General features: G+C 47.2%; 1 protein-coding gene across 1 annotated transcript in view; it reads right to left on the bottom strand.

Moving 5' to 3' along the window:
* The window catches only part of LOC135554822 (protein CLEC16A-like), a 102,581-nt gene that overhangs the window by 13,942 nt on the left and 61,139 nt on the right, over positions 1-27,500 (bottom strand). The window contains 7 exon segments of the mRNA XM_064987271.1: positions 5,245-5,365; positions 7,184-7,312; positions 12,209-12,259; positions 18,123-18,167; positions 21,545-21,678; positions 22,825-22,944; positions 26,390-26,490. Coding sequence (XP_064843343.1) covers positions 5,245-5,365; positions 7,184-7,312; positions 12,209-12,259; positions 18,123-18,167; positions 21,545-21,678; positions 22,825-22,944; positions 26,390-26,490 — 701 coding nt within the window.

Raw genomic sequence — 27,500 nt, 5'->3', positions numbered from 1 at the left:
TGTTATCTACAGAGAGACCACAACACAACCATAGAGGCTATCAGATCACTGTTATCTACAGAGAGAGAGACCACAACACAACCATACAGGCTATCAGATCACTGTTATCTACAGAGAGACCACAACACAACCATACAGGCTATCAGATCACTGTTATCTACAGAGAGAGAGACCACAACACAACCATACAGGCTATCAGATCACTGTTATCTACAGAGAGACCACAACACAACCATACAGGCTATCAGATCACTGTTATCTACAGAGAGACCACAACACAACCATACAGGCTATCAGATCACTGTTATCTACAGAGAGACCACAACACAACCATACAGGCTATCAGATCACTGTTATCTACAGAGAGAGACCACAACACAACCATACAGGCTATCAGATCACTGTTATCTACAGAGAGAGAGACCACAACACAACCATACAGGCTATCAGATCACTGTTATCTACAGAGAGAGACCACAACACAACCATACAGGCTATCAGATCACTGTTATCTACAGAGAGAGACCACAACACAACCATACAGGCTATCAGATCACTGTTATCTACAGAGAGAGAGACCACAACACAACCATACAGGCTATCAGATCACTGTTATCTACAGAGAGAGAGACCACAACACAACCATACAGGCTATCAGATCACTGTTATCTACAGAGAGACCACAACACAACCATACAGGCTATCAGATCACTGTTATCTACAGAGAGACCACAACACAACCATACAGGCTATCAGATCACTGTTATCTACAGAGAGACCACAACACAACCATACAGGCTATCAGATCACTGTTATCTACAGAGAGACCACAACACAACCATACAGGCTATCAGATCACTGTTATCTACAGAGAGACCACAACACAACCATACAGGCTATCAGATCACTGTTATCTACAGAGAGACCACAACACAACCATACAGGCTATCAGATCACTGTTATCTACAGAGAGACCACAACACAACCATACAGGCTATCAGATCACTGTTATCTACAGAGAGAGAGACCACAACACAACCATACAGGCTATCAGATCACTGTTATCTACAGGCTATCAGATCAGAGAGAGACCACAACACAACCATACAGGCTATCAGATCACTGTTATCTACAGAGAGACCACAACACAACCATACAGGCTATCAGATCACTGTTATCTACAGAGAGACCACAACACAACCATACAGGCTATCAGATCACTGTTATCTACAGAGAGAGAGACCACAACACAACCATACAGGCTATCAGATCACTGTTATCTACAGAGAGAGACCACAACACAACCATACAGGCTATCAGATCACTGTTATCTACAGAGAGAGAGACCACAACACAACCATACAGGCTATCAGATCACTGTTATCTACAGAGAGACCACAACACAACCATACAGGCTATCAGATCACTGTTATCTACAGAGAGAGAGACCACAACACAACCATACAGGCTATCAGATCACTGTTATCTACAGAGAGAGAGACCACAACACAACCATACAGGCTATCAGATCACTGTTATCTACAGAGAGAGACCACAACACAACCATACAGGCTATCAGATCACTGTTATCTACAGAGAGAGACCACAACACAACCATACAGGCTATCAGATCACTGCTATCAGATCACTGTTATCTACAGAGAGAGACCACAACACAACCATACAGGCTATCAGATCACTGTTATCTACAGAGAGACCACAACACAACCATACAGGCTATCAGATCACTGTTATCTACAGAGAGACCACAACACAACCATACAGGCTATCAGATCACTGTTATCTACAGAGAGAGAGACCACAACACAACCATACAGGCTATCAGATCACTGTTATCTACAGAGAGAGAGACCACAACACAACCATACAGGCTATCAGATCACTGTTATCTACAGAGAGACCACAACACAACCATACAGGCTATCAGATCACTGTTATCTACAGAGAGAGAGACCACAACACAACCATACAGGCTATCAGATCACTGTTATCTACAGAGAGACCACAACACAACCATACAGGCTATCAGATCACTGTTATCTACAGAGAGACCACAACACAACCATACAGGCTATCAGATCACTGTTATCTACAGAGAGAGACCACAACACAACCATACAGGCTATCAGATCACTGTTATCTACAGAGAGAGACCACAACACAACCATACAGGCTATCAGATCACTGTTATCTACAGAGAGACCACAACACAACCATACAGGCTATCAGATCACTGTTATCTACAGAGAGAGAGACCACAACACAACCATACAGGCTATCAGATCACTGTTATCTACAGAGAGACCACAACACAACCATACAGGCTATCAGATCACTGTTATCTACAGAGAGAGACCACAACACAACCATACAGGCTATCAGATCACTGTTATCTACAGAGAGACCACAACACAACCATACAGGCTATCAGATCACTGTTATCTACAGAGAGAGAGACCACAACACAACCATACAGGCTATCAGATCACTGTTATCTACAGAGAGAGAGACCACAACACAACCATACAGGCTATCAGATCACTGTTATCTACAGAGAGAGAGACCACAACACAACCATACAGGCTATCAGATCACTGTTATCTACAGAGAGAGACCACAACACAACCATACAGGCTATCAGATCACTGTTATCTACAGAGAGAGACCACAACACAACCATACAGGCTATCAGATCACTGTTATCTACAGAGAGACCACAACACAACCATACAGGCTATCAGATCACTGTTATCTACAGAGAGAGAGACCACAACACAACCATACAGGCTATCAGATCACTGTTATCTACAGAGAGACCACAACACAACCATACAGGCTATCAGATCACTGTTATCTACAGAGAGAGAGACCACAACACAACCATACAGGCTATCAGATCACTGTTATCTACAGAGAGACCACAACACAACCATACAGGCTATCAGATCACTGTTATCTACAGAGAGAGACCACAACACAACCATACAGGCTATCAGATCACTGTTATCTACAGAGAGACCACAACACAACCATACAGGCTATCAGATCACTGTTATCTACAGAGAGACCACAACACAACCATACAGGCTATCAGATCACTGTTATCTACAGAGAGAGACCACAACACAACCATACAGGCTATCAGATCACTGTTATCTACAGAGAGAGACCACAACACAACCATACAGGCTATCAGATCACTGTTATCTACAGAGAGACCACAACACAACCATACAGGCTAATAAGAGTATAATAATGAGTAGTATTCATCAACTGTTTATACTTAGCCATCTACTTTCCCTTCCTCGTCAATAAAACTATGAGATCAACGTTACTATCAGATAGAGACTTAATCAACCCCCAGGTCTCTGTCAGATAGAGACTTAATCAATCAGGTAGAGACCCCCCCAGGTCTCTGTCAGATAGAGACTTAATCAACCCCCCCCCCCCCCCAGGTCTCTATCAGATAGAGACTTAATCAACCATCGCTCCCCCAGGTCTCTATCTGATAGAGACTTAATCAACCATCGCTCCCCCAGGTCTCTATCAGATAGAGACTTAATCAACCCCCAGGTCTCTATCAGATAGAGACTTAATCAATCCCCCCAGGTCTCTATCAGATAGAGACTTAATCAACCCCCCAGGTCTCTATCAGATAGAGACTTAATCAACCCCCCAGGTCTCTATCAGATAGAGACTTAATCAACTCCCCCAGGTCTCTATCAGATAGAGACTTAATCAACCCCCCCCTCTCCCCCAGGTCTCTATCAGATAGAGACTTAATCAACCATCCCCCCAGGTCTCTATCAGATAGAGACTTAATCAACCCCCCCAGGTCTCTATCAGATAGAGACTTAATCAGGTCCCCCTCCCCCAGGTCTCTATCAGATAGAGACCTAATCAACCCCCCCCCCAGGTCTCTATCTGATAGAGACTTAATCAACCATCACTCCCCCAGGTCTCTATCTGATAGAGACTTAATCAACCATCCCTCCCCCAGGTCTCTATCAGATAGAGACTTAATCAACAGGTCTCATCGCTCCCCCAGGTCTCTATCTGATAGAGACTTAATCAACCACCCCCAGGTCTCTATCAGATAGAGACTTAATCACCCCCCCCCAGGTCTCTATCTGATAGAGACTTAATCAACTCACTCCCCAGGTCTCTCTCTGTATCAGAAGGGAAGTGATCAGTGTTTCATTTCATTTCACACACACACACGCACACACACACTCACATGACTCTGCTCTAAAAGTGTATCAGAGTTGAGTCAGAGGTTTCCACTGTGGGCCTGAACCCCTTCTGTCTGTTCCAAGAATATTACTGTAACAAACTCACACAGACTTACTGAGATCTAGAACCCAGTAGGTCTTGATGAGGTCTAGAACACGGTCAGTCTTGACGAGGTCTAGAACACGGTCAGTCTTGACGAGGTCTAGAACACGGTCAGTCTTGACGAGGTCTAGAACACAGTCGGTCTTGATGAGGTCTAGAACACGGTCAGTCTTGACAAGGTCTAGAATACGGTCAGTCTTGACGAGGTCTTGAACACGGTCGGTCTTGACGAGGTCTAGAACACGGTCGGTCTTGACGAGGTCTAGAACACGGTCAGTCTTGGCGAGATCTAGAACACGGTCGGTCTTGACGAGGTCTAGAACACGGTCAGTTTTGACGAGGTCTAAAACACGGTCAGTCTTGACGAGGTCTAGAACACGGTCAGTCTTGAGATCGAGAACACAGTCAGTCTTGAGGTCTCGAACACAGTCAGTCTTGAGATCGAGAACACAGTCAGTCTTGAGATCGAGAACACAGTCAGTCTTGAGGTCTCGAACACAGTCAGTCTTGAGATCGAGAACACAGTCAGTCTTGAGATCGAGAACACAGTCAGTCTTGAGATCGAGAACACAGTCAGTCTTGAGGTCGAGAACACAGTCAGTCTTGAGATCGAGAACACAGTCAGTCTTGAGATCGAGAACACAGTCAGTCTTGAGGTCTCGAACACAGTCAGTCTTGAGATCGAGAACACAGTCAGTCTTGAGGTCGAGAACACAGTCAGTCTTGAGATCGAGAACACAGTCAGTCTTGAGATCGAGAACACAGTCAGTCTTGAGATCGAGAACACAGTCAGTCTTGAGATCGAGAACACAGTCAGTCTTGATGAGGTCAAGAGCATGGTCGGTCAGATCTTAACACACACACACACACACACACACACAGTCTTACTTAGGTCCAGAACATCGTCGGTCTTGATGAGGTCTTCAGAGCGAGTGAGAGGAAGCTGTGTCTCTGGTTCTCCCTGCAGCTGAAGAGATAACGATCTCAGCATGAAGAACACACGGATGGCCTGGAGAGGGAGAACAACATCGGTCACCAACATACGACACACAGAGTGGCTGGTTCAGTGTGTCTCACTTGGTACAGAACATCCCTCCCCAGGTCAGTAGGTGGTACAGAACATCCCTCCCCAGGTCAGTAGGTACAGAACATCCCTCCCCAGGTCAGTAGGTGGTACAGAACATCCCTCCCCAGGTCAGTAGGTGGTACAGAACATCCCTCCCCAGGTCAGTAGGTGGTACAGAACATCCCTCCCCAGGTCAGTAGGTACAGAACATCCCTCCCCAGGTCAGTAGGTACAGAACATCCCTCCCCAGGTCAGTAGGTGGTACAGAACATCCCTCCCCAGGTCAGTAGGTACAGAACATCCCTCCCCAGGTCAGTAGGTGGTACAGAACATCCCTCTCCAGGTCAGTAGGTGGTACAGAACATCCCTCCCCAGGTCAGTAGGTACAGAACATCCCTCCCCAGGTCAGTAGGTACAGAACATCCCTCCCCAGGTCAGTAGGTACAGAACATCCCTCCCCAGGTCAGTAGGTACAGAACATCCCTCCCCAGGTCAGTAGGTACAGAACATCCCTCCCCAGGTCAGTAGGTACAGAACATCCCTCCCCAGGTCAGTAGGTGGTACAGAACATCCCTCTCCAGGTCAGTAGGTGGTACAGAACATCCCTCCCCAGGTCAGTAGGTACAGAACATCCCTCCCCAGGTCAGTAGGTGGTACAGAACATCCCTCCCCAGGTCAGTAGGTACAGAACATCCCTCCCCAGGTCAGTAGGTGGTACAGAACATCCCTCCCAGGTCAGTAGGTACAGAACATCCCTCCCCAGGTCAGTAGGTGGTACAGAACATCCCTCCCCAGGTCAGTAGGTGGTACAGAACATCCCTCCCCAGGTCAGTAGGTACAGAACATCCCTCCCCAGGTCAGTAGGTACAGAACATCCCTCCCCAGGTCAGTAGGTACAGAACATCCCTCCCCAGGTCAGTAGGTGGTACAGAACATCCCTCCCCAGGTCAGTAGGTGGTACAGAACATCCCTCCCCAGGTCAGTAGGTGGTACAGAACATCCCTCCCCAGGTCAGTAGGTGGTACAGAACATCCCTCCCCAGGTCAGTAGGTACAGAACATCCCTCCCCAGGTCAGTAGGTGGTACAGAACATCCCTCCCCAGGTCAGTAGGTGGTACAGAACATCCCTCCTCAGGTCAGTAGGTGGTACAGAACATCCCTCCCCAGGTCAGTAGGTGGTACAGAACATCCCTCCCCAGGTCAGTAGGTGGTACAGAACATCCCTCCCCAGGTCAGTAGGTACAGAACATCCCTCCCCAGGTCAGTAGGTACAGAACATCCCTCCCCAGGTCAGTAGGTACAGAACATCCCTCCCCAGGTCAGTAGGTACAGAACATCCCTCCCCAGGTCAGTAGGTGGTACAGAACATCCCTCCCCAGGTCAGTAGGTATATGTGTGTGTGTCTCAGTGTGTGTGTGTGTGTGTGTGTGTGTGTCTCAGTGTATGTGTGTGTGTCTCAGTGTGTGTGTGTTTCTCAGTGTGTGTGTGTGTGTGTGTGTGTCTCAGTGTATGTGTGTGTGTCTCAGTGTGTGTGTCTCAGTGTGTGTGTGTGTGTGTGTGTGTGTGTCTCAGTGTATGTGTGTGTGTGTGTGTGTGTGTGTGTCTCAGTGTATGTGTGTGTGTCTCAGTGTGTGTGTCTCAGTGTGTGTGTCTCAGTGTGTGTGTTACCTGTCTGGTCTTCTCTACTCCTCCACAGGGCAGTAGGTGTGTCTCAGTGTGTGTGTCTCAGTGTGTGTGTGTCTCAGTGTGTGTGTGTGTTACCCGTCTGGTCTTCTCTACTCCTCCACAGGGCAGTCTCTTAACGAAGTCTATTCCAGTCAGAGGAGTACCAGTAGGGGGAAGTAGAACGGACGCGTCCATCATCAGGTACTCCACGTTCAGGGGCTTACTCTGGGGAGACATTAAATACATTATCAGGGGCTTATTAAATACATTATCAGGGGCTGACTCTGGAGAGACATTAAATACATTATCAGGGGCTTACTCTGGAGAGACATTAAATACATTATCAGGGGCTTACTCTGGGGAGACATTAAATACATTATCAGGGGCTTATTAAATACATTATCAGGGGCTTACTCTGGAGAGACATTAAATACATTATCAGGGGCTGACTCTGGGGAGACATTAAATACATTATCAGGGGCTTATTAAATACATTATCAGGGGCTGACTCTGGAGAGACATTAAATACATTATCAGGGGCTGACTCTGGAGAGACATTAAATACATTATCAGGGGCTTACTCTGGAGAGACATTAAATACATTATCAGGGGCTTACTCTGGGGAGACATTAAATACATTATCAGGGGCTTATTAAATACATTATCAGGGGCTTACTCTGGAGAGACATTAAATACATTATCAGGGGCTGACTCTGGAGAGACATTAAATACATTATCAGGGGCTTACTCTGGAGAGACATTAAATACATTATCAGGGGCTTACTCTGGAGAGACATTAAATACATTATCAGGGGCTTACTGGGGCTTACTCTGGAGAGACATTAAATACATTATCAGGGGCTTACTCTGGAGAGACATTAAATACATTATCAGGGGCTTATTCTGGAGAGACATTAAATACATTATCAGGGGCTTACTCTGGAGATACACGTTAAATACATTATCAGGGGCTTACTCTGGAGATACACGTTAAATACATTATCAGGGGCTTACTGGGGCTTACTCTGGAGAGACATTAAATACATTATCAGGGGCTTACTCTGGAGAGACATTAAATACATTATCAGGGGCTTATTCTGGAGAGACATTAAATACATTATCAGGGGCTTACTCTGGAGATACACGTTAAATACATTATCAGGGGCTTACTCTGGAGACCCATTAAATACATTACCAGGGGCTTACTGGGGCTTACTCTGGAGAGACATTAAATACATTATCAGGGGCTTACTCTGGAGACCCATCAAATACATTATCAGGTACTCCGCGTTCAGGGTGTTACTCTGAGTAAACCTTTGCTTAACTTTATTGGGATAGGGGGCAGTATTCGGAAGTTTGGATGACTGAGGTGCCCAAAGTAACCTGCCTGCTACTCAGGCCTAGAAGCTAGGATATGCATAGTTGGTAGATTTGGATAGAAAACACTCTAGAGTTTCCAAAACTGTTAAAATAATGTATGTGAGAACAACAGAACTGAAATGGCAGGCAAAAACATGAGGAAAATCCAACCAGGAAGTGCTATTATCTTGAAATGCCTGTTTTTCCATATAAAGCCTATCCACCATACAAAGACTTAGGACCTAGTTCACGGGCTCTGTGGCTTCTTCTACATGTGGCCAGTCGTTAGGCATTGTTTCAGGCTTCTACTCTGAAAACCGAGGGAGATACAGAGCTTTCAATGAGAGGACAGTGGAGATTTCCAGACATGGGTACAGCGTGTGACTGGGAGCGTGCCTTTCTTGTTTCTCCTTTTCTATTGACGAAGCTTTTGTCCGGTTGAAATATGATCGATTATTTATGACGAAAACAATCTGAGGATTGATTATAAACATCGTTTGACATGTTTCTACGAACTTTTATGGTACTTTTTATTTGATTTTTCGTCAGCCTGCTGTGATCGCGCTTTGTGCCAATGGATTACTGAACAAAACGCACCATGAAAAAAACTGAGGTTTTTGGATATGAAGAGGGACTTTATCGAACAAAACAAACATTTATTGTGTAACATGGAGTCTTGTGAGTGCAACCATATGAAGATCATCAAAGGTAAGTGATAAATTCTCATCGCTATTTCTGACTTGTGTAACTCTTCTACTTGGCTGGTTAGTGTTTGTAATGATTTCTCTGCTGGGCGCTGTTCTCAGATAATCCCATGGTTTCGCCGTAATGCCTTTTTGAAATCTGACACAGCGGTTGGATTAACAAGAAGTTCAAATCAAGTTCAAATCCCCGAGCTGACAAGGTTAAACATCTGTCGTTCTGCCCCTGAACACTGTTCCTAGGCCGCCACTGAAAATAAGAATTTCTTCTTCTTAACTGACTTGCCTAGTTAAATAAATAAACACTTGAATGTTTATTATGAGTGATTTTGAATTTTGAATTTGGCGCTCTGCAATTTCACTGGCTGTTGTCCAAAGACGTTTTAACAAATCACATAATAACTCGCATGGATTAGTCTGTTATTCAACAGACACTGGGAAATTAATTCACCTTTCAGCTGCACAACAACCCAAAACACCAAGGCCAAACTGACACTGGGGCTGATTACCAAGACGACAGCGAATGTTCCTGATTGGCTGAGTTAAAGTTCTGACTTAAATCTACTTGTAAATGTACGGCGGGACCTGGAAATGGTTGTCTAGCAACGGATCAACAACCAATCTGACAGAGCTTGAGTCATTTAGATAATAATAAATCATTCTTTAAGAGACTTACCCAGAAACATTCACAGTTCTTAGAGAATTACCCAGAAACACTCACAGCTCTTAGAGAATTACCCAGAAACACTCACAGCTCTTAGAGAATTACCCAGAAACACTCACAGCTCTTAGAGAATTACCCAGAAACACTCACAGCTCTTAGAGAATTACCCAGAAACACTCACAGCTCTTAGAGAATTACCCAGAAACACTCACAGCTCTTAGAGAATTACCCAGAAACACTCACAGCTCTTAGAGAATTACCCAGAAACACTCACAGCTCTTAGAGAATTACCCAGAAACACTCACAGCTCTTAGAGAATTACCCAGAAACACTCACAGCTCTTAGAGAATTACCCAGAAACACTCACAGCTCTTAGAGAATTACCCAGAAACACTCACAGCTCTTAGAGAATTACCCAGAAACACTCACAGCTCTTAGAGAATTACCCAGAAACACTCACAGTTCTTAGAGAATTACGCAGAAACACTCACAGCTCTTAGAGAATTACCCAGAAACACTCACAGTTCTTAGAGAATTACCCAGAAACACTCACAGTTCTTAGAGAATTACCCAGAAACAATCACAGCTCTTAGAGAATTACCCAGAAACACTCACAGTTCTTAGAGAATTACCCAGAAACACTCACAGTTCTTAGAGAATTACCCAGAAACACTCACAGCTCTTAGAGACTTACCCAGAAACACTCACAGCTCTTAGAGAATTACCCAGAAACACTCACAGCTCTTAGAGAATTACCCAGAAACACTCACAGTTCTTAGAGAATTACCCAGAAACACTCACAGCTGTAATCACTGACCAAGGCACTTCTACAGAGTAATGACTCAGGGGTGTGAAAACTAAATGTAAATTATATATTTCTGTTTGACATTTTCAATACATTTGCAAACGTTTCTAAAAAAAAAAAGACGTTTTCACTTTCTCATTATGAGGTATTGTGTGTAAGATGAGAAAAAAACATTTATATTTCATTTTTGGAATTCAGGCTTTAAGAAACACAAAATGTGGAATGAGTCAAAGGAGAATGAATACAAGGATATACCTTCATTACCAAGGGGCTGTTACTATCAATACCTTCATATACCTTATATATATATATACCTTCATTACCAAGGGGCTGTTACTATCAATACCTTCATATACCTTATATATATATACCTTCATTACCAAGGGGCTGTTACTATCAATACCTTCATATACCTTATATATATATACCTTCATTACCAAGGGGCTGTTACTATCAATACCTTCATATACCTTATATATATATATACCTTCATTACCAAGGGGCTGTTACTATCAATACCTTCATATACCTTATATATATATACCTTCATTACCAAGGGGCTGTTACTATCAATACCTTCATATACCTTATATATATATATACCTTCATTACCAAGGGGCTGTTACTGTTAATACCTTCATATACCTTATATATATATATACACCTTCATTACCAAGGGGCTGTTACTATCAATACCTTCATATACCTTATATATATATATATATATACCTTCATTACCAAGGGGCTGTTACTATCAATACCTTCATATACCTTATATATATATATATATATATATACCTTCATTACCAAGGGGCTGTTACTATCAATACCTTCATATACCTTATATATATATATATACCTTCATTACCAAGGGGCTGTTACTATCAATACCTTCATATACCTTATATATATATATACCTTCATTACCAAGGGGCTGTTACTATCAATACCTTCATATACCTTATATATATATATACCATCATTACCAAGGGGCTGTTACTATCAATACCTTCATATACCTTATATATATATACCTTCATTACCAAGGGGCTGTTACCGAGACGGTCAAATATCAATACCACCAACTACCACTTAAATACAAGGATATACCTTCAGTACCAAGGGGCTGTTACCGAGACGGTCAAATATCAATACCACCAACTACCACTTAAATACAAGGATATACCTTCATTACCAAGGGGCTGTTACCGAGACGGTCAAATATCAATACCACCAACTACCACTTAAATACAAGGATATACCTTCATTACCAAGGGGCTGTTACCGAGACGGTCAAATATCAATACTACCAACGACCACTTAAATACGAGGCAGTCCAAGGATATACCTTCATTACCAAGGGGCTGGTATTGAAGAAGCTTCATGTTTCCAGTTGAATGAACAACCCACTTCCAGAATCAGCACACCCCCACAACAACATCTGGCTTATTTGCCATACAAGAAAACACACGTATGTACGGATACACGCACATACAGGCAGCACAGGCACACGTGCGTTCACACAAATGCGTCATAACAACACAAAGACAACATATATATCACGTGTGTGTGGTTGAGACAGGTGGACTAACCGTCATGCTCCTGTACTCATCTTCAAACATGTCCAGGAAGATCTCCTCCCCCTGAGAGAGAGAGAGAGAGAGAGAGAGAGAGACAGAGACAGAGACAGAGAGAGAGAGAGAGAGACAGAGAGAGAGACAGAGAGAGAGAGACAGAGAGACAGAGACAGAGAGAGAGACAGAGAGAGAGACAGAGAGACAGAGACAGAGAGAGAGACAGAGAGAGACAGAGAGAAAAAATGAGTTAGATTTAGTTGAAACTTAAAAGGGAGAGTGAATCATGTCACTAGTGCATCTTCAAAACATGGTGACTAGACTCCTCTTTAAATAATATGAACCATGGCGACTAGACTCCTCTTTAAATCATCTGAACCATGGTGACTAGACTCCTCTTTAAATAATCTGAAACATGGTGACTAGACTCCTCTTTAAACATGGTGACTAGACTCCTCTTTAAATAATCTGAAACATGGTGACTAGACTCCTCTTTAAACATGGTGACTAGACTCCTCTTTAAACATGGTGACTAGACTCCTCTTTAAACATGGTGACTAGACTCCTCTTTAAACATGGCGACTAGACTCCTCTTTAAACATGGTGACTAGACTCCTCTTTAAACATGGCGACTAGACTCCTCTTTAAACATGGCGACTAGACTCCTCTTTAAATAATATGAAACATGGTGACTAGACTCCTCTTTAAATAATATGAAACATGGTGACTAGACTCCTCTTTAAACATGGTGACTAGACTCCTCTTTAAATAATATGAAACATGGTGACGAGACTCCTCTTTAAATCATCTGAACCATGGTGACTAGACTCCTCTTTAAACATGGTGACTAGACTCCTCTTTAAATAATATGAAACATGGTGACGAGACTCCTCTTTAAACATGGTGACTAGACTCCTCTTTAAACATGGTGACTAGACTCCTCTTTAAATAATATGAAACATGGTGACTAGACTCCTCTTTAAACATGGCGACTAGACTCCTCTTTAAACATGGCGACTAGACTCCTCTTTAAACATGGCGACTAGACTCCTCTTTAAACATGGCGACTAGACTCCTCTTTAAACATGGCGACTAGACTCCTCTTTAAACATGGCGACTAGACTCCTCTTTAAACATGGCGACTAGACTCCTCTTTAAACATGGCGACTAGACTCCTCTTTAAACATGGTGACTAGACTCCTCTTTAAATAATATGAAACATGGTGACTAGACTCCTCTTTAAACATGGTGACTAGACTCCTCTTTAAACATGGCGACTAGACTCCTCTTTAAACATGGCGACTAGACTCCTCTTTAAACATGGCGACTAGACTCCTCTTTAAACATGGCGACTAGACTCCTCTTTAAACATGGTGACTAGACTCCTCTTTAAACATGGCGACTAGACTCCTCTTTAAACATGGCGACTAGATTGGTTAGTTTTACAATTCCGACATTACTTTGCTGTTGCGCTGCAGAAGTTATGAATTTTGTCTCTCGTATAGTAACTTCTATACATTTTCTTTACACAGACAATTACAATGAAGCCACAATCTATTTTACATTTATTTAACCTTTATTTATTTATTTAACTAGGCAAGTCAGTTAAGAACAAAATCTTATTTACAAAGACAGCCTACCGGGGAGCAGTGGGTTAACTGCCTTGTTCAGGAGCAGAACGACGGCCTACCGGGGAGCAGTGGGGTAACTGCCTTGTTCAGGGGCAGGACGACGGCCTACCAGGGAACAGTGGGGTAACTGGTCTAGGAACAGTGGATTAACTGGTCTAGGAACAGTGGGTTAACTGGTCTAGGAACAGTGGGGTAACTGGTCTAGGAACAGTGGGGTAACTGGTCTAGGAACAGTGGGTTAACTGGTCTAGGAACAGTGGATTAACTGGTCTAGGAACAGTGGATTAACTGGTCTAGGAACAGTGGATTAACTGGTCTAGGAACAGTGGGGTAACTGGTCTAGGAACAGTGGGTTAACTGGTCTAGGAACAGTGGATTAACTGGTCTAGGAACAGTGGGTTAACTGGTCTAGGAACAGTGGGGTAACTGGTCTAGGAACAGTGGGGTAACTGGTCTAGGAACAGTGGGGTAACTGGTCTAGGAACAGTGGGTTAACTGGTCTAGGAACAGTGGATTAACTGGTCTAGGAACAGTGGATTAACTGGTCTAGGAACAGTGGGGTAACTGGTCTAGGAACAGTGGGGTAACTGCCTTGTTCAGGAGCAGAACGACGGCCTACCGGGGAACAGTGGGGTAACTGGTCTAGGAACAGTGGGGTAACTGGTCTAGGAACAGTGGGTTAACTGGTCTAGGAACAGTGGGTTAACTGGTCTAGGAACAGTGGGTTAACTGGTCTAGGAACAGTGGATTAACTGGTCTAGGAACAGTGGATTAACTGGTCTAGGAACAGTGGGTTAACTGGTCTAGGAACAGTGGATTAACTGGTCTAGGAACAGTGGGGTAACTGGTCTAGGAACAGTGGGTTAACTGGTCTAGGAACAGTGGGTTAACTGGTCTAGGAACAGTGGGTTAACTGGTCTAGGAACAGTGGATTAACTGGTCTAGGAACAGTGGATTAACTGGTCTAGGAACAGTGGGGTAACTGGTCTAGGAACAGTGGGTTAACTGGTCTAGGATCAGTGGGTTAACTGGTCTAGGAACAGTGGGTTAACTGGTCTAGGAACAGTGGATTAACTGGTCTAGGAACAGTGGATTAACTGGTCTAGGAACAGTGGATTAACTGGTCTAGGAACAGTGGGTTAACTGGTCTAGGAACAGTGGGTTAACTGGTCTAGGAACAGTGGATTAACTGGTCTAGGAACAGTGGGTTAACTGGTCTAGGAACAGTGGATTAACTGGTCTAGGAACAGTGGGGTAACTGCCTTGTTCAGGAGCAGAACGACGGCCTACCGGGGAACAGTGGGGTAACTGGTCTAGGAACAGTGGGGTAACTGGTCTAGGAACAGTGGGGTAACTGGTCTAGGAACAGTGGGTTAACTGGTCTAGGAACAGTGGGTTAACTGGTCTAGGAACAGTGGGTTAACTGGTCTAGGAACAGTGGATTAACTGGTCTAGGAACAGTGGATTAACTGGTCTAGGAACAGTGGGTTAACTGGTCTAGGAACAGTGGATTAACTGGTCTAGGAACAGTGGGTTAACTGGTCTAGGAACAGTGGGGTAACTGCCTGTTCAGGAGCAGAACGACAGATTATCTTCCCTTGTGAGCTCGGGGATTTAATCCAGCAACCTTTAGGGTTACTAGTCCAAAGCTCTAACCACTAGGCTACCTGCCGCCCCTCTCACCACTAGGCTACCTGCCGCCCCTCTCACCACTAGGCTACCTGCCGCCCCTCTAACCACTAGGCTACCTGCCACCCCTCTCACCACTAGGCTACCTGCCGCCCCTCTCACCACTAGGATACCTGCCGCCCCTCTAACCACTAGGCTACCTGCTCTAACCACTAGGCTACCTGCTCTAACCAATAGGCTACCTGGCTCTAACCACTAGACTACCTGCTCTAACCACTAGGCTACCTGCTCTAACCACTAGGCTACCTGCTCTAACCACTAGGCTACCTGCCACCCCTCTAACCACTAGGCTACCTGCCTCCCCTCTAACCACTAGGCTACCTGCTCTAACCACTAGGCTACCTGTCTCTAACCACTAGACTACCTGCTCTAACCACTAGGCTACCTGCTCTAACCACTAGGCTACCTGCCGCCCCTCTAAACACTAGGCTACCTCCTCTAACCACTAGGCTACCTGCACTAACCACTAGGCTACCTGCTCTAACCACTAGACTACCTGGCTCTAACCACTAGACTACCTGCTCTAACCACTAGGCTACCTGCTCTAACCACTAGGCTACCTGTCTCTAACCACTAGGCTACCTGCGCTGACCACTAGACTACCTGCTCTAACCCCTAGGCTACCTGCTCTAACCACTAGGCTACATGCTCTAACCACTAGACTACCTGGCTCTAACCACTAGGCTACCTGTCTCTTACCACTAGGCTACCTGCCTCTAACCATATATATATATATATATCCCATTTAGCAGACGCTTTTGTCCAAAGCGACTTACAAGTCGGCTGGGGCCACTACTTTTACATATGGGTGGTCCCAGCGGGAATCGAACCCACGACGCTTGGCGTTGCAAGCGCCATGCTCTACCGACTGAGCCACACAGGACCCTAACCACTAGGCTACCTGCTCTAACCACTAGGCTACCTGGCTCTAACCACTAGACTACCTGCTCTAACCACTAGACTACCTGCTCTAACCCCTAGACTACCTGCTCTAACCACTAGGCTACCTGTCTCTAACCACTAGGCTACCTGGCTCTAACCACTAGGCTACCTGGCTCTAACCACTAGACTACCTGGCTCTAACCACTAGACTACCTGCTCTAACCACTAGGCTACCTGTCTCTAACCACTAGGCTACCTGTCTCTAACCACTAGACTACCTGGCTCTAACCACTAGACTACCTGCTCTAACCACTAGGCTACCTGTCTCTAACCACTAGGCTACCTGCGCTGACCACTAGACTACCTGCTCTAACCACTAGACTACCTGCTCTAACCACTAGGCTACCTGCTCTAACCACTAGACTACCTGCCTCTAACCACTAGGCTACCTGCTCTAACCACTAGGCTACCTGTCTCTAACCACTAGGCTACCTGTCTCTAACCACTAGGCTACCTGCGCTGACCACTAGACTACCTGCTCTAACCCCTAGGCTACCTGCTCTAACCACTAGACTACCTGCTCTAACCACTAGGCTACCTGGCTCTAACCACTAGACCACCTGGCTCTAACCACTAGGCTACCTGCTCTAACCACTAGACTACCTGCTCTAATAACTAGGCTACCTGGCTCTGACCACTAGGCTACCTGCTCTAATCACTAGACTACCTGGCTCTGACCACTAGGCTACCTGCTCTAATCACTAGGCTACCTGCTCTAATCACCAGGCTACCTGGCTCTAACCACTAGGCTACCTGCTCTAACCACTAGGCTACCTGTCTCTAATCACTAGGCTACCTGCTCTAACCACTAGGCTACCTGGCTCTAACCACTAGGCTACCTGTCTCTAACCACTAGGCTACCTGCGCTGACCACTAGACTACCTGCTCTAACCACTAGACTACCTGCTCTAACCACTAGGCTACCTGCTCTAACCACTAGACTACCTGCCTCTAACCACTAGGCTACCTGCTCTAACCACTAGGCTACCTGTCTCTAACCACTAGGCTACCTGTCTCTAACCACTAGGCTACCTGCGCTGACCACTAGACTACCTGCTCTAACCCCTAGGCTACCTGCTCTAACCACTAGACTACCTGCTCTAACCACTAGGCTACCTGGCTCTAACCACTAGGCTACCTGCTCTAACCACTAGACTACCTGCTCTAATCACTAGGCTACCTGGCTCTGACCACTAGGCTACCTGCTCTAATCACTAGACTACCTGGCTCTGACCACTAGGCTACCTGCTCTAATCACTAGGCTACCTGCTCTAATCACTAGGCTACCTGCTCTAATCACTAGGCTACCTGCTCTAATCACTAGGCTACCTGGCTCTAACCACTAGGCTACCTGCTCTAACCACTAGGCTACCTGTCTCTAATCACTAGGCTACCTGCTCTAACCACTAGGCTACCTGCCACCCCATCTATCTGCAATATTAAATCTGATCTACCCTCCTAAAAAAAGTGTGTGAGGAACACGTGTTTTGTATAAGCGCAGTACCATGTTCATGTGTTTTCTACATTATCAGGAACACAATGTCCTCACAAGGTTGGCAAAACAACAGTTTTTTTGTGGGGGGGGGGAGTCAGGATTCGTAACCCCCATCTCCTGAATTTGTTCAGATTGTAATTTGTATGCTTCAATATGAGAGAGGGAAAACACTTGCCTTATAGAAACGCCGTAGGAGATGCAGACTCTCTTCTCTGGCTCCCTGAAACACACAGAATACACATCACACCTACTGAACACACTCCTCAACAACACAGACCAAAGAGCAAACATACAGGTAACTGCCAGAGTAAAGGAAACACCAACGCCTCTCCTCTGTTATGAACAATCATTCCTGGTTTTAAAAGGTTTCTCATTCCGATTAAAACAAACATCTTATTTTGAGAACAGAACCAGAGATTCCATTGTGATGCAAGAAAGGGAAACACTGGAATGAAATTACTCATTTAACAAGAAGAAGAGGAGGAGGAGGAGGGAAAGGTGAGTGATACAAAGAAAACAATGTTATACAGAGAGAGAGAGGAGGGCTGGGGACCAGAGAGAGAGAGGAGGGCTGGGGACCAGAGAGAGAGAGGAGGGCTGGGGACCAGAGAGAGGAGGGCTGGGGACCAGAGAGAGGGGGGAGGGCTGGGGACCAGAGAGAGAGAGAGGAGGGCTGGGGACCAGAGAGAGAGAGAGGAGGGCTGGGGACCAGAGAGAGGAGGGCTGGGGACCAGAGAGAGAGAGGAGGGCTGGGGACCAGAGAGAGAGAGAGGAGGGCTGGGGACCAGAGAGAGAGAGAGGAGGGCTGGGGACCAGAGAGAGAGAGAGAGGAGGGGCTGGGGACCAGAGAGAGAGAGGAGGGCTGGGGACCAGAGAGAGAGAGAGGAGGGCCGGGGACCAGAGAGAGAGAGGAGGGCTGGGGACCAGAGAGAGAGAGAGGAGGGCTGGGGACCAGAGAGAGAGAGAGGAGGGCTGGGGACCAGAGAGAGAGAGAGGAGGGCTGGGGACCAGAGAGAGAGAGAGGAGGGCCGGGGACCAGAGAGAGAGAGAGGAGGGCCGGGGACCAGAGAGAGAGAGGAGGGCTGGGGACCAGAGAGAGAGAGGAGGGCTGGGGACCAGAGAGAGAGAGAGGAGGGCTGGGGACCAGAGAGAGAGAGAGCGGAGGGCTGGGGACCAGAGAGAGAGAGGGAGGGCTGGGGACCAGAGAGAGAGAGGAGGGCTGGGGACCAGAGAGAGAGAGAGGAGGGCTGGGGACCAGAGAGAGAGAGGAGGGCTGGGGACCAGAGAGAGAGAGGAGGGCTGGGGACCAGAGAGAGAGAGGAGGGCTGGGGACCAGAGAGAGAGAGAGGAGGGCTGGGGACCAGAGAGAGAGAGAGGAGGGCTGGGGACCAGAGAGAGAGAGGAGGGCTGGGGACCAGAGAGAGAGAGAGGAGGGCTGGGGACCAGAGAGAGAGAGAGCGGAGGGCTGGGGACCAGAGAGAGAGAGAGAGGAGGGCTGGGGACCAGAGAGAGAGGAGGGCTGGGGACCAGAGAGAGAGAGAGAGGAGGGCTGGGGACCAGAGAGGAGGGCTGGGGACCAGAGAGAGAGAGGAGGGCTGGGGACCAGAGAGAGAGAGGAGGGCTGGGGACCAGAGAGAGAGAGAGGAGGGCTGGGGACCAGAGAGAGAGAGAGAGAGGAGGGCTGGGGACCAGAGAGAGAGAGGAGGGCTGGGGACCAGAGAGAGAGAGAGGAGGGCTGGGGACCAGAGAGAGAGAGGAGGGCTGGGGACCAGAGAGAGAGAGGAGGGCTGGGGACCAGAGAGAGAGAGAGGAGGGCTGGGGACCAGAGAGAGAGAGAGAGGAGGGCTAGGGACCAGAGAGAGAGAGAGGAGGGGTGGGGACCAGAGAGAGAGAGGAGGGCTGGGGACCAGAGAGAGAGAGGAGGGCTGGGGACCAGAGAGAGAGAGGAGGGCTGGGGACCAGAGAGAGAGAGGAGGGCTGGGAACCAGAGAGAGAGAGGAGGGCTGGGGACCAGAGAGAGAGAGAGGAGGGCTGGGGACCAGAGAGAGAGAAGAGGGCTGGGGACCAGAGAGAGAGAGGGAGGGCTGGGGACCAGAGAGAGAGAGAGGAGGGCTGGGGACCAGAGAGAGAGAGGAGGGCTGGGGACCAGAGAGAGAGAGGAGGGCTGGGGACCAGAGAGAGAGAGGAGGGCTGGGGACCAGAGAGAGAGAGGAGGGCTGGGGACCAGAGAGAGAGAGGAGGGCTGGGGACCAGAGAGAGAGAGAGGAGGGCTGGGGACCAGAGAGAGAGAGAGGAGGGCTGGGGACCAGAGAGAGAGAGGAGGGCTGGGGACCAGAGAGAGAGAGAGGAGGGCTGGGGACCAGAGAGAGAGAGGAGGGCTGGGGACCAGAGAGAGAGAGAGGAGGGCTGGGGACCAGAGAGAGAGAGAGGAGGGCTGGGGACCAGAGAGAGAGAGAGAGGAGGGCTGGGGACCAGAGAGAGAGAGAGAGGAGGGCTGGGGACCAGAGAGAGAGAGAGAGGAGGGCTGGGGACCAGAGAGAGAGAGAGGAGGGCTGGGGACCAGAGAGAGAGAGAGAGGAGGGCTGGGGACCAGAGAGAGAGAGAGAGGAGGGCTGGGGACCAGAGAGAGAGAGAGGAGGGCTGGGGACCATAGAGATAGAGAGGAGGGCTGGGGACCAGAGAGAGAGAGAGGAGGGCTGGGGGACCAGAGAGAGAGAGAGGAGGGCTGGGGACCAGAGAGGGAGAGAGGAGACTGGGGACCAGAGAGAGAGAGAGGAGGGCTGGGGACCAGAGGGAGAGAGGAGGGCTGGGGACCAGAGAGGGAGAGAGGAGGGCTGGGGACCAGAGAGAGAGAGAGGAGGGCTGGGGACCAGAGAGGGAGAGAGGAGACTGGGGACCAGAGAGAGAGAGAGGAGGGCTGGGGACCAGAGAGAGAGAGGAGGGCTGGGGACCAGAGAGGGAGAGAGGAGGGCTGGGGACCAGAGAGGGAGAGAGGAGGGCTGGGGACCAGAGAGAGAGAGAGGAGGGCTGGGGACCAGAGAGAGAGAGAGGAGGGCTGGGGACCAGAGAGAGAGAGGAGGGCTGGGGACCAGAGAGGGAGAGAGGAGGGCTGGGGACCAGAGGAGGGCTGGGGACCAGAGAGGAGGGGAGGGGGCTGGGGACCAGAGAGAGAGGAGGGCTGGGGACCAGAGAGAGAGAGAGGAGGGCCGGGGACCAGAGAGAGAGAGAGGAGGGCTGGGGACCAGAGAGAGAGAGAGGAGGGCTGGGGACCAGAGAGAGAGAGGAGGGCTGGGGACCAGAGAGAGAGAGAGGAGGGCTGGGGACCAGAGAGAGAGAGAGGAGGGCTGGGGACCAGAGAGAGAGAGAGGAGGGCTGGGGACCAGAGAGAGAGAGGAGGGCTGGGGACCAGAGAGAGAGAGGAGGGCTGGGGACCAGAGAGAGAGAGAGGAGGGCTGGGGACCAGAGAGAGAGAGAGGAGGGCTGGGGACCAGAGAGAGAGAGAGGAGGGCTGGGGACCAGAGAGAGAGAGGAGGGCTGGGGACCAGAGAGAGGTGGGCTGGGTGTCAGGACCAAAGGGGGAGGGACTGACACACTCACCTCGAGACAGGCCAGGTGTACGTCCTTGATGATGCAGTGAGCAGGAGAGGAGGAAGAGGAGGAGGAAGAGGAGAGGACGGACCGTTTCAACAGCAGACAGCTCAGCTCCAGAGTAGCCAGACGTACCTTACCATCTACACACACACACACACACACACACACACACGTTAGGTGGTTTGTGGGTGCATGCGGTCATGTGTGTGTGTGATAATGTGTGTGTGTGAGATAATGTGTGTGTGTGTGATCGTGTGTGTGTGTGTGTGTGATCATGTGTGTGTGTGTGATCGTGTGTGTGTGTGTGTGATCATGTGTGCGTGTGTGTGGTGTGTATGATAATGTGTGTGTGTGAGATAATGTGTGTGTGTGTGTGATAATGTGTGTGTGTGTGATAATGTGTGTGTGTGTGTGTGTGTGTGTGTGTGTGTGTGTGTGTGTGTGTGTGTGTGTGATAATGTGTGTGTGTGTGTGTGTTACGGATACAGTTATCCTGTGTGTGTGTGTATCCTGTGTGTGTGTTTCTTTTCTCTCCTTCTCCCCTCACAGGTGAAAATCATCACTCCCCAATGAGTCAACAATCAATCATCAATCAGAAGACACACCTCCTCCTATTTCCTAAACCTATCACAGTTCCTTCCCCATGGTTTAAAAACCCCATTTGTTTGTTCTAGAGCCCAGCTCAGCTCAGCTCAATCTCTCTGTAAATGCCATGTCTGTAGGTCTCTGTGTTTCACTCTCGCTTTGTGTCTTAACCTCTCTTTTGTTTAAGCACCTCATAGCACTTTGTCATCACCTGTGAGTATTGTTTTTGGTTATGGTGTTTTTGTTTTTGTTGCTGGTGGGAAAAGGGGGAAACCAAGACAAGTCGCCCATGGGCATACACTACCCGTAGGTGAACTTTGTTAAATACACTAGTTAGAACTGGGCGGACCACCCACTGTATTTTTGGTTAGTTAGTTGTTAAAGTAGGCTAGTCTAGCTTAGGGGTGTTTTTGAATACTTATTGTTTCTTTCCTTGGGTCCAGCTCAGCCCCTTTTCCTGCTCCCCCCATTACCGTGTGTTTATAAATAAACCTAGAGTTTGACGGTAGATTTCAGTTGTCGTGCTTATTTCGTTCACACTTTTCCTTTGTCACAATAATAATTTGCATGAGTTATGTTACGAGTCTCATTACCATCCCCCCTAGACTGTCGGGCCAAAAGGGATTCGTAACAGTGTGTGTGATAATGTGTGATAGTGTGTGTGTGTGTGATGTGTGTGTGTGATAGTGTGTGTGTGTTACCTGGTTGTGCGGCCACGTTCATCACTCGTATGAGTCTCTCCACCAACACCTGGCTGTAGCAGCTCCTCTCCTGGTCTGGGACTGGTAGCTGCAGCCTCTCCAACAACTCACGGTTGATACCTGAACAAACACACGCATTTAGAACGAGTTACAGCTGCTATCGGTTAACGGAACATCTCTACAGAACATCATGATCCACTAGTCTGTTAACGGAACATCTCTACAGAACATCATGATCCACTAGTCTTAACGGAACATCTCTACAGAACATCATGATCCACTAGTCTGTTAACGGAACATCATGATCCACTAGTCTGTTAACGGAACATCATGATCCACTAGTCTGTTAACGGAACATCTCTACAGAACATCATGATCCACTAGTCTGTTAACGGAACATCATGATCCACTAGTCTGTTAACGGAACATCTCTACAGAACATCATGATCCACTAGTCTGTTAACGGAACATCTCTACAGAACATCATGATCCACTAGTCTGTTAACGGAACATCATGATCCACTAGTCTGTTAACGGAACATCATGATCCACTAGTCTGTTAACAGAACATCTCTACAGAACATCATGATCCACGAGTCTGTTAACGGAACATCATGATCCACTAGTCTTAACGGAACATCATCATCCACGAGTCTGTTAACGGAACATCATGATCCACTAGTCTGTTAACGGAACATCATCATCCACGAGTCTGTTAACGGAACATCATGATCCACTAGTCTGTTAACGGAACATCATGATCCACTAGTCTGTTAACGGAACATCATCATCCACGAGTCTGTTAACGGAACATCATGATCCACTAGTCTGTTAACGGAACATCTCTACAGAACATCATGATCCACTAGTCTGTTAACGGAACATCTCTACAGAACATCATGATCCACTAATCTGTTAACGGAACATCTCTACAGAACATCATGATCCACTAGTCTGTTAACGGAACATCATGATCCACTAGTCTGTTAACGGAACATCATGATCCACTAGTCTGTTAACGGAACATCATGATCCACTAGTCTGTTAACGGAACATCTCTACAGAACATCATGATCCACGAGTCTTAACGGAACATCTCTACAGAACATCATGATCCACTAGTCCGTTAACGGAACATCATGATCCACTAGTCTGTTAACGGAACATCATGATCCACTAGTCTGTTAACAGAACATCATGATCCACTGGTCTGTTAACGGAACATCTCTACAGAACATCATGATCCACTAGTCTGTTAACGGAACATCTCTACAGAACATCATGATCCACTAGTCTGTTAACGGAACATCATGATCCACTAGTCTGTTAACGGAACATCATGATCCACTAGTCTGGTAACGGAACATCTCTACAGAACATCATGATCCACTAGTCTGTTAACGGAACATCATGATCCACTAGTCTGTTAACGGAACATCATCATCCACTAGTCTGTTAACGGAACATCTCTACAGAACATCATGATCCACTAGTCTGTTAACGGAACATCATGATCCACTAGTCTGTTAACGGAACATCATGATCCACTGGTCTGTTAACGGAACATCTCTACAGAACATCATGATCCACTAGTCTGTTAACGGAACATCAAGATCCACTAGTCTGTTAACGGAACATCATGATCCACTAGTCTGTTAACGGAACATCATGATCCACTAGTCTGTTAACGGAACATCTCTACAGAATATTATGATCCACTCGTCTGTTAACGGAACATCATGATCCACTAGTCTGTTAACGGAACATCATGATCCACTAGTCTGTTAACGGAACATCATGATCCACTAGTCTGTTAACAGAACATCTCTACAGAACATCATGATCCACTAGTCTGTTAACAGAACATCTCTACAGAACATCATGATCCACTAGTCTGTTAACAGAACATCTCTACAGAACATCATGATCCACTAGTCTGTTAACGGAACATCTCTACAGAACATCATGATCCACTAGTCTGTTAACGGAACATCTCTACAGAACATCATGATCCACTAATCTGTTAACGGAACATCTCTACAGAACATCATGATCCACTAGTCTGTTAACGGAACATCATGATCCACTAGTCTGTTAACGGAACATCATGATCCACTAGTCTGTTAACGGAACATCTCTACAGAACATCATGATCCACTAGTCTGTTAACGGAACATCATGATCCACTAGTCTGTTAACGGAACATCATGATCCACTAGTCTGTTAACGGAACATCATGATCCACTAGTCTGTTAACGGAACATCTCTACAGAACATCATGCTCCACTAGTCTGTTAACGGAACATCTCTACAGAACATCATGATCCACTAGTCTGTTAACGGAACATCTCTACAGAACATTATGATCCACTAGTCTGTTATCTGAACTCAACATCTCTACAGAACATCATGATCCACAAGTCTGTTAACGGAACATCTCTACAGAACATCATGATCCACTAGTCTGTTAACGGAACATCTCTAGAGAACATCATGATCCACTAGTCTGTTATCTGAACTCAACATCTCTACAGAACATCATGATCCACTAGTCTGTTAACGGAACATCTCTACAGAACATTATGATCCACTAGTCTGTTAACGGAACATCTCTACAGAACATCATGATCCACTCGTCGATTAACGGAATATCTCTACAGAACATTATGATCCACTAGTCTGTTATCTGAACTCAACATCTCTACAGAACATCATGATCCACTAGTCTGTTAACGGAACATCTCTACAGAACATTATGATCCACTAGAGTTAGCGCGATAACCCACCGGAGCTAACCCACCGGCGCTAACCTACCGGAGCTAACCTACACGTGCTAAACCTACTGGAGCTAACCTACCGGAGCTAACCTACACGTGCTAAACCTACTGGAGCTAACCTACCGGAGCTAACCTACACGTGCTAAACCTACCGGAGCTAACCCACCGGAGCTAACCTACACGTGCTAAACCTACCGGAGTTAACCCACCGGAGCTAACCTACACGTGCTAAACCTACCGGAGTTAACCCACCGGCGCTAACCCACCGGAGCTAACCCACCGGCGCTAACCCACCGGCGCTAACCCACCGGCGCTAACCCACCGGCGCTAACCCACCGGAGCTAACCCACCGGAGCTAACCTACCGGAGCTAACCCACCGGAGCTAACCCACCGGAGCTAACTTACAGGAGCTAACCTACCGGAGCTAACCTACCGGAGCTAACCCACCGGCGCTAACCCACCGGAGCTAACTTACAGGAGCTAACCTACCGGAGCTAACCTACCGGAGCTAACCTACCGGAGCTAACCTACACGTGCTAAACCTACCGGAGCTAACCTACACGTGCTAAACCTACCGGAGCTAACCTACACGTGCTAAACCTACCGGAGCTAACCTACCGGAGCTAACCTACACGTGCTAAACCTAACGGAGCTAACCTACCGGAGCTAACCTACACGTGCTAAACCTACCGGAGCTAACCTACCGGAGCTAACCTACTGGCGCTAACCTACCGGAGCTAAGTCATCTATTGTTGAACAGAACAGATGGTGTAGATGCTCCTCTTACCTTTGCTGTGTGACACGGCGTAGAGAAGACAGAGCACAAACAGAGCATGGTAATCGTCTTCACTACAATCTAGAGCACTGTACACCATGTCTAGGAACGGTCTGGAGGAAAGAGAGACGGGAGACTTTAACCATTTGTACATTGTTACATCACTGTATATACATACATACATACATACATACATACATACATACATACATACATACATACATACAATATGACATTTGTAATGTCCTTAGTGTTTTGAAACTTCTGTATGTATAATGTTGACTGTTCATTTTTATTGTTTATTTCACTTTATATATTATCTACCTCACTTGCTTTGGCAATGTTAACACGTTTCCCATGCCAATAAAGCCCCTTGAATTGAATTGACAGGAGAGAAAGAGAGAAACAGGAGAGAGAGACAGGGAGAGAGAGAGACAGGAAGAGAGAGAGAGACAGGAGAGAGAGCGCAGGAGAGTGAGACAGGAGAGAGAGACAGGGAGAGAGAGAGAGACAGGGAGAGAGAGAGAGCGACAGGGAGAGAGAGAGCGACAGGAGAGAGAGACAGGGAGAGAGAGAGACAGGAGAGAGAGGAGAGAGAGAGAGCGACAGGGAGAGAGAGCGACAGGAGAGAGAGCGACAGGAGAGAGAGACGGGAGAGAGAGGAGAGAGAGAGACAGGGAGAGAGAGAGACAGGGAGAGAGAGAGACAGGGAGAGATAGAGAGATACAGAGAGACAGAGAGAGACAGACCGAGAGAGAGAGAGAGACAGACCGAGAGAGAGAGAGAGACAGACAGACAGACAGACAGAGAGAGAGATACAGAGAGAGAGAGACAGAGAGAGAGATACAGAGATACAGAGAGACAGAGAGACAGACAGACAGAGACAGACAGACAGACAGACAGACATAGAGAGACAGAGAGAGACCGAGAGAGAGACAGACAGACAGACAGACAGAGAGAGACAGAGAGAGAGACAGAGAGAGACAGAGAGACAGAGAGAGAGACAGACAGGGGGACAGACAGGGGGACAGACAGAGAGACAGACAGAGAGAGACAGACAGACAGACATAGAGAGACAGAGAGAGACAGACAGACATAGAGAGACAGACAGAGAGACAGACAG

The sequence above is a fragment of the Oncorhynchus masou genome, chromosome 14 (genome assembly GCF_036934945.1).
Source record: "Oncorhynchus masou masou isolate Uvic2021 chromosome 14, UVic_Omas_1.1, whole genome shotgun sequence".
Lineage (NCBI taxonomy): Eukaryota > Metazoa > Chordata > Actinopteri > Salmoniformes > Salmonidae > Oncorhynchus > Oncorhynchus masou.
This window is presented reverse-complemented; position numbering and strand designations above follow the sequence as displayed.